The 12,963-nt window shown below is 32.8% G+C and overlaps 1 protein-coding gene across 1 annotated transcript; it reads left to right on the top strand.

The window, feature by feature from the left end:
- Window positions 1-1,706: 1,706 nt before the first annotated feature.
- LOC144569898 (transcription factor) lies at window positions 1,707-7,705 on the top strand. The gene is made up of 5 exons (XM_078320385.1): window positions 1,707-1,837; window positions 5,077-5,171; window positions 5,571-5,643; window positions 5,904-5,959; window positions 7,482-7,705. Exons 2-5 carry the CDS (start codon window positions 5,137-5,139, stop codon window positions 7,594-7,596), a joined length of 279 nt encoding a protein of 92 aa, XP_078176511.1. The 5' UTR covers window positions 1,707-1,837; window positions 5,077-5,136; the 3' UTR covers window positions 7,597-7,705.
- The last annotated feature ends 5,258 nt before the right edge of the window (window positions 7,706-12,963 follow it).

The following is a 12,963-nucleotide window of genomic DNA, read 5'->3' as shown; positions in this document are numbered from 1 at the left end:
TGTAAAATTTGGTCTCCAAGCACATCTTAATATATAGATTGCATCTAACGGTTCAGATTGACTATTCAGACTTTGAAAACGGAGAAAAATGATTTGAAAGATATGGTACATTTGGGTGCACAAAAATTTGGGTGCATTTGAACCCTCCTCATATATATATATATGAGGAGGGATGAAGTTACAACATTTTTTAAGTTACAACAAGCATTTTTTACATTTTGAAAGTCCAAATCGTCGATCCAAACCGTTAGATGTGATATCTACAATAAAATGTGCTTGGAGACCAAATTTTACATTTTTAAAATTTTTTTTACTATTTATTAAGATGGGTACATAAACTAGTCAAATTCAGACCATTGAATTTTGTACCTATCTTAATAAATAGTAAAAAAATTTCAAAAAAATGTAAAATTTGGTCTCCAAGCACATTTTATTGTAGAGATCACATCTAACGGTTTGGATCGACGATTTGGACTTTCAAAATGTAAAAAATGCTTGTTGTAACTCAAAAAATGTTGTAACTTGATCCCTCCTCTATATATCTCCATTCTATTATTAAGCACGTTGAGTGTCCGATCCGCCAACGGCTACGATTGAGAGATGAAACTTCAGATTTGATCTCAGCTCTCCAATTATATAATTTTTCTTCTTTTGATTAAATGCATCTCTTTTATGTACAGAAGTCTAAATTTAGTTAAAAACATACCCACCACATGTACTGCCACACGATACGTTACAATTTAAAATGAATAAATTCTGAAATTTAGCAATATATTTATTTGTTTTCTTATTCCTTTATTTCCATATTTCTCCTCTTCAATTGAGAAGACTCAACCTTCCATTTTCTTATTTATTGTTTCCTTACTTCTTCGTTTCTATACGAATCACAATGAAAATCATATTTTTTTTATTTTCCTTATTTTTCTTTCTTTGTTTCTATACATATTGGTGTGGGCAATTTAGAATATATTTCCAATATATAATATATCAATATATGTATGTGTGTGTGCGTGTGTGTATTCTAAATTGGAAACAAAGAAGAATATAAATTGGAACGTGTGTGTGAATATATATTTTTCTTATAATATGTGTGTGTGTGTGTGTATCCTATACATACAAACGATAACACTTTTTATTTATGTTTTTTTTATATCATATTATATGTTGATATTGAATTGTTGTATGATATTTGATATTAGATTCGAATCGAGCTATTATTTGATATCATTGGTACTTAAAAATAAAGAATCATCACATCATCAAATTGTTATCAGAGATCACGATTAAAGTTAATTAAAAATACATAATCATATAAATTTTCTATTAACATGTGTTTTAATTTTAGATAATTATTATTTTTATTGATATATTTGTTTCTTATAATATGTCCCCGTTGCAACGCACGGGTATGATACTAGTATATATTTCATATATATAAAGTTGGAAGGGTTGAGTATTGTTCATTGAAGCGGTGTCATCTCCTCAACCGTTGAAATTGGATTCAACGGATTGTGATGAATTCAGATCTATTAGTGTCACACGTGTTCTTCTTTCGTTTATTCTTCCGATTAGCTCCTCTTTCTTCTTTCATTCCTTCAACCCTCCGTCTCGCCGACCTAAACCCACGCCTCCGCCTCTCTCCCACCCTCTCCTCTGTTTATTCTCTTCTCTCCCACCCTCTCCTCTGTCTTTTCTCTTCTCTCTCGTCGTTTTCTTCTCAGCCTCCGACCCGGTGCCACTTGCTCCAACTTACGACGGCCTCTCCCTTCCGATTTCTTTGCTAATATTCCAGCTAGAGGGGAGGAAAGCAGTCCAGCGGTGCGCTCAAAGCAATCAGGTTGGTACATTTTAAAGATTTTTAGGTTTTTTCAGAAATTAGATTCCTACGTTTGTGAGAAATTAGTTTTCTAGGTTTGTAGATTGTATGCTTTCAACCATATTTGCATGTTTGTGAGAAAATTAGATTTGTACGTTTCTCAGAAATTCGATTTCCATGTTCGTTAGTTCATAAAATAGATTTCTGGGTTTGGGAGAAAATTGGCTCATCCCATTGTCAGGTGTTATTGGGTTCAAACCTGACATCTCTATCTTGCTACCAAGTGTGGTACCAGAAAATCAAGAGGTATGTTTTCATGTTTGGAAGAAAATTAGGTAGTCAACATTTTGATTGCAATAGAAAAACAAACACCTGATGCTAATGAGCTTTAGAAATCATCTCATGTACTAATTTTGAAATTTGTTTTCTCAATTTCACCTGTTGCAGACATAACAATTTCCTCATTTATGGCATAATTTGAAAGTCATCATTGAACTTTCACTACCCATTAATTAATTTCCAACATAAGTGTAACATTGAAAATAAATATCGAAATAGTTAAATATGCAAGAAGTGTAATATACAAATTTGATACACTGGGCAGATGAAGCTTAAACAGCACTTGAAAACACAAACTATACAAACCAATAAAGCGTACGAAGTCCACCTGCAAATGTGGAAATGAGAAGAAAATCAAAGAAATTAAAAAAAAAAAAAAACAGATAGGCGTGTTTAGAGCAAAACACATCAAAATTCACCAAATATTCATAGGTTCATTGACTTAATTGAAAGATATGTAACTGATGCAGTACATGTGAGTTTGGCACGGAAATATTGAAACCATTCCAATACCTACTAATGAATTTTGAAGCATGGTGTAGTCGACAAGTTTGTTGAATTGTATGCTATGTTACTAGTATATATATATTTGTTTGATATATCTGCCAGTCTGGTCAATTATTAAAAAAATAAAAAATATATATAAAGAAGAATCGTTGTGAAATGCCAATCAACATTGAACAGTAGGTGGACTGGTGGAGACAACAGAATGTGCTCCATCACCATGATTCAATTCTAGTGCCGCCAAATCTTGAAAATAGAAAGAAAATTGGTTGCAAAATTCAACCGTTTCATCCGCATGTGTAGGAAAATATATTCCTATTTATTTTACTGACAAATTTTATATTTGTCCTCCACCAACTCTCCTTCATCAAACACTTATTACGGTATCCGTATCCAAATTCTAATTGATTACTAATTTTATCTAAATTTTAATACTTTTTTGAGTAATTAGAAGTTAGAATTCGGTCTGACAAGAAGTAGACAGAAGAAGGGATGAGGTAGATGAGGAATGTAATTTTCCATTCATGTCAAATAATTACATCAATTGAGTTTGTATGAACCCTCAATTTTACCAGAGAAATTAATGATAGAAAATAGATAAACAGTAAAAAGTAAAAAACAGAAGACCAGCTGCGATTGGCTGCGTCATCAGAATTCACATCCTCTTCAATACCTGATGAGGGAATCTTTTACAATTATTAGATCTGGACCGTTCTCTTTAACTTGGCACGAATCTCAAAGCCTAATAATACTGCCCCCCAAATCCCAAACCGATTGAGATTTAATCTCAAACCGTAAAGTGAGGAGAGAGGATACAAATCCTCCCCTTGAGAGCTCAAGACGGAAAAAGAGAGATAATACTGACGATGAGGGCCCCATCTTCAGTCTCTGTGCCGCCATTGACTAAAAGTCAAACCGAGATAATCAACGTCACCATCCAATCAGCAACTTTGTCACCTGACAAAATGATTACTCAAATGACATTATTTAGAAAACTTCATTTTGTATATTAGCATCAGGTCTACATTAATATATTTTTTTGGATAGCAATTAATTGAAACCAAACCGAGTGCGCCATATTAGAGACAAGTGTACCACATATATGCAGTGTTATCAGAACCGGATCGGACCGGTTGGTTCGACCAGAAAAAACCGGAACCGGACACCTGTTCGGTTCGGTTCTTCACAAATATTGTTTAAGATAATAAACCGGTCACAGCTGGTTTAACCATTCGGTTTTATTAAAATCCGTTGAATCGAACAGACAAAAATACCCGGTTCATTTCTCAAATCTCCTTCTCAGAGTCACCGCTTCCCATCTCAGATCTCTCTCAAGTTTCGATCTCGCTAACCTAATATGTTCCATTAAATTTAATAAGTTTCGATCTCTCAAGTTTCCCAAATCTCCTTTTTCTGGGCTTTAATTTTTCTTTGATCCAATATTGACACTTTGTAAAATGAGGATCAAAGATTGATGCTGCCTTTGGTCATTTTGTGAGGAAATATGTAGTCGTTGGTATAATCAGCTGTTAAAAAATTATTGATTAGTTGTGCTGATAAAGTGATACCTAGTACCTTCAATCGTTGCCCTCGTTGTCCCATATCACTTTTTTTTTCGGTTGCAGTTTTTCAACCAAATAAAATACTTTTCTCTACTTTAGTCTGTTTTTTATTTTATTCATTTGTAAAGGCACCAGAAGAAGTTATAAAACTTACAATTCTTTCTACTGGTACAAGTACAATGTTCGAACTTGTGAAAATTTTATACCATCAATGATATATCCTTTTTCAATGATGGAGTCAGTCACAAGCCAGTACACAATAGCTGCAGTTACTGGTAAAACATAGCTGTTGTAAATTGATGGAGATTTAAAACTGTACCGAACTGGTACATGATACTGCTTGTACGATAGGAAGAAGAACCAGGGGCTCTTGTGTAAAATAGCAACTTCTAAAGGCTGTTTCTTTTGTTTCTGCTTTTTCTGTCATTTTTTATTCGACCATCTAGAGACTTCTCTTTCACTTGCTTTGATTTTCTCCAATTTATTTTCTGGTTTCAAGCTCAATTGTTTTGAGCATTTAAAATTTCTGTAAACCGTCAATACAAACTTTGTAACCACAATTATCAATTAAATATGAAATTTGACCCAAATTTTTCTTAAAAAAAGATATATCCTTATTCAAGGGTCTTCTCATTTCCTTGTTTCTAATTATTAATTCAATTATAATGTGTCTCTGAATATTCAACTAGAATCAAACTGGCAAACTTTGTTTTGTTCAATTTGAATGTCAGACTACTTATATTCCTAATGCAAGTGTACCATATAGCATGAACAATATTGACCTATTAACAAGTTTCTATTGAAGTCATCTCTATTGAATTAAATTGAAATTTTATACTTCTTTGTTCCGATCAGAGCCACACTCTGCCGCGCGCTCGGTTTAAAACCCTAAACTACTCGGTTGCACCGCACGAGATGGAGGTCGCTACATCCAGTTGGGATTTTAGTTGGTCAGTACTTTCTTTCTGGATTTTATGGACATCTTAAGACCTGATTGGAGCATGTGTTGGTTGAAGCTTTATTTGTATTTTCATTAATTATCGTATCAAAGGAATTATTGAGTACCAGGTTCGGTGTACCTGTGCAAATTTTAGTTCGCACAAAATACTTATATATCCTTATTTTTGGGATTAAACTCCCAAAATAGTTGTACACAAATCTTTAAGAGATAGGAAAGTAAAATAGAATGCTACTGTATGGTGTGGAGATTTAGGTTGCAATCTCTATTATGTTGCAACAGTAGAGCCTATTGTTCTCTATAAATTTTTGAGTTAAATCTTTTTAAGAGCTAATTTTGGGTGTTGACTTTGAAACCATTTGAAACTATTTGTTTGTATTTTAAATTATAGTGACTTTGAAATCAATTTTGGATCGAGCGAAAATGCCTCAATTGTATACTCCGTATTAGCTGTTGATAAGGAGGTATGCTTCTTCATTCTTATTTTCTCAGGGGCTTTAGTTGTACTTCTCAAGTTTCTCTCTCAAAACTTACTGGATTCTGGTTAAAATAATGTTAATTTTAAGGGGTATCTAATTTGTAAGAGGTCTATGAGACTTATATGCAAATATGACCCGAAGGTTGTACTTCTCAATGTATTTTAATTTAATTTGATAGGATTAAGTGCAAAAAGGTGAAGATTTTAGTTTACAAATTTGTTGATTTTTGTGATTTGAATTTACAGTTGCAGCCTGACAAGGTTAGAAGAGAAATGTCTGTGTCAGATGGCAAGATTTTTGTGTATGTCTCTATTTCCTCTCTCTCTCTCACACGCAACACATCATTTGTATTCTACCAAACATATAATTCTGTCAATTAAATGTAATTACATATATGCTAGTTATATACGGCCTTAGAAATATAATACTTCCAAAGGACATTAGTAAAAAAATGTGATTAATTCTAATATGTTTATTAAAGATGGTGCTATAATTATTCTGTACAGTTAGCTTTAGAAAGCGAAATACCTTTTACTCCACTGACTGATAATTATTCCATATGCATCCCTGAAAAAATGTAATATTTACGTATCCTACAAATGGTAAAGATGTTATCATTCTCCGGGTAATAGTTTCTCTTCAATACAAATCCAATTTGTATTAGTTTCTCTCTCTTCTCAAGAAATGAGTGAGAAACAAGTACCAGCTTGGTTTTTTTTTTTTTTTTATATCTTTTGGAAGAAATGCGGAGGACTGAAGTACCAAAGGTATTTTCTGATATTATTTGGGGCATGCATGATATCTCTTGCAACTGGTATGAATTAGGTAAAAAAAAATCGAATGAGGCACAATGCCCATTTTTATTACTGAAAAAAGTTAAATACAGACTCAAAATCGTAGTAGCTATTATAATCTTTTCCTATACCCTTTGTCCCAGAGAAAAACCCTCTGTTACATCTTGCCTCAGCTGCTCACACACCCGCATCCTTAACTGGCTAGTGAAGCTATCAAAACCTTAAAAATTTGGTTAGGCAGTAGCAAGATTTCAGCATTGAATTTGATTCATCGGTAGTTACTCAAAGCTCAAGTCCTACCCAACAAGCAACCAACTGGTACGACATATATCTAGTTATCGGCTGTAACAGCTCACACTTGTTTTTACAACCCATATAAATTTGAACTCAAAAGCTTCTTTTTGAAGCACAATATGGCCCTCATTAGATCATTTTTCTGCTAGCCAGAAGTTGTGGTACCATTGGTACCACTCTTTTTTCAGCCCTCTCTGGCAAGGTCTCAGACGGGTACAGACACTGAATAGGGAGGCATCTAGTTGAACAGGCAACCACTTGTGCAAATGGAGACATAGTTGCTTCATCCATATTACCCATCAATAATTAATCATAGCACATATTAGCAAGATCATATTTCTTGTGGATTTGATATTTGTACCAGAAAAAACACTTCATTTCTCATTTTCAAGATACACAATTAGGTATAAAATCAGTAGACATTCTTGACCTGATGTATAATATGGGAATCTGTTACGGTATTTTACTGTAAGGTATCCCCATTAATGCATGTAAAATGGTTTATTTACTGCTAGTCCTCTAGAAAACTTGAAATGTACTATGTGTTTTCCTATAACTTGAGAATATTATGCATGCCCCTTTGAATGAGAATAAGAACAAGAACATGTCTTAATTTCTCCTCTCTCATACAACAATGGTTGTCTTAATTTCCCATTATATTTCTGATCTTGAAGGGGTATACATGAAAATGCTCTTAAAGATGTTTTTACACATTTATTGATTTGTTTATTGTAGTCACTTTGAAGCTGTGGAGGCACGGTTTTTAAGGGCTTCATTTAGTTCTCTTTGCGACCTCATGGTACTGGCAACACAGTTTATTGAAGAATATGGGGGCAGCAATGAAAAGTGATTGTGATGATAGAATTGTAATTGGAATTCATCATTATTAGTGAGTGTACTCGTCAACTGTGCTTGATTAAGAAATACTGTTTAATTTAGTAGTTTAGGACTTTTAAATACCTATTTTGTCAATGTATTTTTAGATGGATCTTCAGAAGCCTTTGGATAATTGGGCCTTGAATCTATTAAAGTTGTACCCAACTTTGTACTTATTATGGAGTTAGGCTAATATGACACTAGTGTTATATCAAATTAAATAACACCACATCTTAAACCCTTAGATCTGCTTTAAGATTCGTACTATCTGCTTTTACTGTTCAAGCACTTCATTTTGTACGAATCTTAAAGCAGATCTAAGGATTTAAGATGTGGTGTTATTTAGTTTGATATAACACTAGTGTCATATTAGCCTAACTCCTTATTATGAAGACATTTTCTTTTCGAAATGAAAAGAAAACTAATAATAAACACAATGCAGAGAAAGGGGAGGTTGCAAGTGGGAAAGTATCATTTGCGCAGTTTTTCCATGCGGAGTTGTGCGGAGCTTTGAATCTGGTCCGTTCGTTTCGAATCGGACGGACCAGATCAGATCTTGCTCGAATTTTAAAAAACTCAAAATTTGGTGAATCCTTAATCTAGTCCGTCTGATTCGAAACGAACGGACCAGATTCAAAGCTCTGTACGGAAAAACTCCGCAAAGGATAGCGTTCCGGTTGCAAGTTGGCTAGGAAAAAGTTCCTAAAACTGTTAGTTAACTAATAGTAACTGCAATCCTAAGTGCTCGCATAAGTTTCTATTTTAAATGTGCATGCTAACTGTTGGTTTTATTAATTTAAAGGACAATCATTTTGTAAAAACAGAGATTTTTTGTTTGGGTGAATTGTCGGCAAGAAATACATTAGAGAAGTTTGAATATATACTATTGTACCCTGCGCAGAGCTCCCATGTTAAAGCGAATGCGTATCCTCTTCATTAACTCAAAGGGAATCTTTTGAGTTAATCAATTTCAACCGTCTGATTTTGAACAGAGGCAATCTGTCACCTACCTATAATATAAAGGGTCTTTCAATATTAGTGCAGATCTGGTCTGTATGAATTTTAATACAGATTGGACAGTTGAGATTGATTAACTCAAAAGATTTCCTTTTGAGTTAATGCAGATGATACAGATTCTGTTAAAGCAAGGTAATTTGAAACGTAAATATATATATATATTTTTTTTGATATATCTGCCAGTCTGGTCAATTATAAAAAAAAAATTAATTTTTTTTTTAAAAGAAGCATCGTTGTCAAATGCCAATCAACATTGAACAGTAGGTGCACTGGTGGAGACAACAGAATGTGCTCCATCACCATGATTCAATTCTAGTGCCCGTCAAATCTTGAAGATATAATGAAAATTTGTTGCAAAATTCAACCGTTTCATCGGTCTGTATAGGAAAATATATTCCTATTTATTTTACTTGCAAATTTTATATTTGTCCTTCACCAACTCTCCTTCATCTTCTTTGGTAGTTTTATCTAAATTTTAAAACACTTACGGTATCTAAATCCAAATTCTAATTAATTGCTGATTTTATCTAAATTTTAATACTTTTTTGAGTAACTAGAAGTTAGAATTCGGTCTGACAAGAAGTAGACAGAAGAAGGGATGAGGTAGATGAGGAATGTAATTTTCCATTCATGTCAAATAATTACATCAATTGAGTTTGTATGAACCCTCAATTTTGAGAAGAAATAATTATGTAGAAATTAATAAAAAGAAAGAGAGAGAAACAAAAAAAGTACATCAGATTTTTGATTGATAGAAATATCAGTAGGATTTCTACTGATTCTAAAAATAAAAAAATTTAGATCATTGGGAATTCCACATATCTAAACTTAGATCTTTTTCTTTTTTAATCTAATGCATAGATGGAGATAATTCTTCTATTAGATATGTAATAAAATATAATTTTTTTTTAAAAATAGATGGAATATTTCTATTGTATCTAAATTAAAAGACTATATATATTTTCATAAAAAAAATTATATATTACTAGAGAAAATTAAAAGAAAAATAAACTAGTTTGGATCGATAGAATCCCTACCTATCCAAATTTTTTTATTTTTAAAATCGATAAAAATTCTACCGATCTTTCTGTCAATAAACCTGATGTACTACTTATGTTTCTCTCCCTTTATTTTTATTAATTCCTACGTAAAAAAATTCTGCTCAATTTTGCGAGAGAAATTAACGATATAAATTACAAGAAAAGAAAACAGATAGAAGTAAAAAAGTAAAAACAGAAGACAATGGTCCCATCATCCTGTGTGGACCCCACTCTGATAGCTCTCCGTTTCTTACTCTGACAGTGGTCCCATCTCCTACGAAACCCTCCCCATTTTCAGTCTCTGTGTTACCATTGACTAAAAGTCAAACCGACAATCAACGTCACGTCACCATCCAAATCAGCAACTTTGTCACCTGACAAAATGATTACTCAAATGATGTTATTTAGAAAACTTCATTTTGTATATTGGCAATTTGGCATCAGGTCTACATTAATATTTTTTTGGATAGCAATTAATTGAAAACAAACCGATTTGGTTTGGCCATATAAAGGACAAGTGTACCTACCACATATGGACCACCACCAGATATATGTAACAATGTAAGGCTAGGCAGTAGGCTGTAGGCACCAAATCGCTTTAAATTCAAATCATGTGAATTGGTATTTCCTTAAATTCAGACCATGTTGGCATAATGGCATGTCACTAAATATGTTAGTTACCATATAAATGCTTCGGCCTACCAACCGTTGAAGCAAAATTGCTTCCATCTCAGCATTACATTACATAATTATAAATTTATAACAGTACATCCATCTTTGATCATTTTGGAGAGGACGGAATCTGACATTAGTATTTCATCTTTAATAAGACTTTAACACCGAAATTAGTAGATTGAAAGATTTTTTAAAATTTAGATCAGCTTTGTGTCTTATTTAGAAAATTTTGGGTCAGGCGTGATTAAATCATAATTAAAAGTTCATCGATCGGTTCGCTGTTACCTGTTTTTACCCTCAGTTTAAAAGATACGTTGCGTCTAAATAAACACAAGTTGCAATCTGAAATCAACATAAAATCATAGCAAATCCGATCATTCAATGTGTATTATCCTTTTAATTGTTTTTCTAGTACAAAAAGGCAGATGCGGATCTGTGAAATCAAACCAGAATGATTCTAGGATTCATAATTTTCAGATACGATGGCATGATGGGGTGCATTTACCAATTTACCACATATTTGACCTTCTAGAAGACGACTATGCACATTGCACAGCAATATATGTAAAGAACGAAAAAATGTTGGGGCTTGACCAACTTTATTATGTTATGACACAAATACAACGTAATATTAATAGCCTATGTCATGGAATTTTTTTGATAAACAATCGCCTAAAGTTGAGACCGAACGGTCTGTTCGGTCTGGGGAATAGGCGAATTGTTTATGGTTTTTCAAACAAAAAACAAACAATCATGTTGGTTCCGTAAAATTGATTTAATTATTTATGGTTTATCAAAAAAAGTCTATGTCATGCGGGGTCCGGATCCCCTAAAGTAATTCAACTTTTGGATTTTGGATTGGTACCGTCCAATTCAAATCCATCGCTTGTGATCGTCTCAGAATTTAGATTCGTAGTTTGGGAAATGTGCGCTCCACTTCAGTGGATCTTCGTGAATTTGAATCGAATGGTCCCAATCTAAAATCTAAAAATTGAGTTAATCTGAATTATGTCATGCGTAGCTAAAAACGTGATGTGATTTACATGTCGTTTGACGCTTAACGTTTGACATGATTATTTGCATAACGTATTTTTCTCAATAAAAAATGATACAATACATCACGTCATGTAAACCGACATTGACACATCAGGGATCATTACAGATTTATAGATACATCGTGATCATTTTTCACAATTTTAATCACTTTCCTAAAAAATATTTCAATCATGTCAACGTTACGTGAAAAAAGAAATTTAATCACATCACGCAACACTTCCAATTTTAATCATGTCTCGTTACAATTTTACATCACTACATGACTTCTCAACCTAATTCATTACAAAAATGCAGGACAAAAAAAAATGTTACGTGTAGACGGATGGTAATCTAATAATACGAAAAAAATGGGTAGGTTGTTAGATTCAGTGGCCGTAGTCAGAATTTGAGTTATATATAGGTAGACAGAAATTAAGTTTGGATTCAAATTGTCTTCATAATTCTCTTTCTATCTCCATCCGCCTACCAAATTGCATATATGCTTATTGAATCGGTTGTAAATTCTAAATTACTAATTGGTACCAAAATTACTAAAACAATTGGTATTAATTGGGCGGAGGAGAATCGCTACTCCGAATTGAACAAAGATTTAAAAATACATTTCTTCTCTAATTAAATTAAATGACTCATACATCTATCTTTGAAGTCTGAACTGATAATCGCTACTCTGAATTAAATCTAGGAGTAGGCATAATAAAATTCAGAGATATGCAAGACCCATTAAAGAACCTAACCCACAAAAAAGAAAAAAAAAAATCTAGGAATAGACAACTGCCTACCCCTGCGGCACAATAGTTCCGCCCCTGGTTAGATTCAATTTGAACCATATAATGTAATAAATAAATAAATGGTCGAAATATGATAATACGATGAATTCTGTGATGAGGGACTAAGGGAGAGACCAACTTGTTTGAAATAAACTTATCTTATATTTCTGTCTCAAATAACTAAATGAGTCACGAGAAAATGATTCATCGAACAATAACTTGGGAAATCGTAATTATGGGTGAAAAATATTTTAGGAATGAAAAGAGAGAAGGGTATCGTCACTTACAAATTATATATAATAGCAAAAAAACTAGTAATAAAATTCTACCTGGATAAAAAAATAGCAAAAAAATTATCAATTATTATAAATTTTATTTCAAGTAATTTTTCATATCAAAATCATCTTTAGACCTCTAAATCGGTCATTTAAACTTTATAAATAAAAATATTGATCACTGAGACACATAGCTTTCCTCATTAGGTCAAGGATTGCTATTTTGCCACACAAAGTTTTAAAAAAAAAAAAACACACTTGAAACGGCCTTTTTTTTTTTTTTTTTTTTTTATCAAGGTTCAATAATTGCAGTCAAGCATTTTATTTTATTGGTGTACAATAATCTCACCTTGATCGCGACTTCCCCACGAATGCACCAAACAACCACCACACTTCATGATCTCACTTCCATTACTTTATCCAACTAACACGTTCTTCAAATGAAATGATATTGCCAATATTTAAAGGAATTCAATTATACTCTTGGTGGCACCGAATTACATTTCAACAT

This window comes from Carex rostrata, chromosome 18, assembly GCF_964058835.1.
Source record: "Carex rostrata chromosome 18, lpCarRost1.2, whole genome shotgun sequence".
In the NCBI taxonomy this organism is placed as follows: domain Eukaryota; kingdom Viridiplantae; phylum Streptophyta; class Magnoliopsida; order Poales; family Cyperaceae; genus Carex; species Carex rostrata.
Note: the sequence above shows the minus strand (reverse complement) of the source record. Positions and strands in the feature narration are given on the sequence as shown.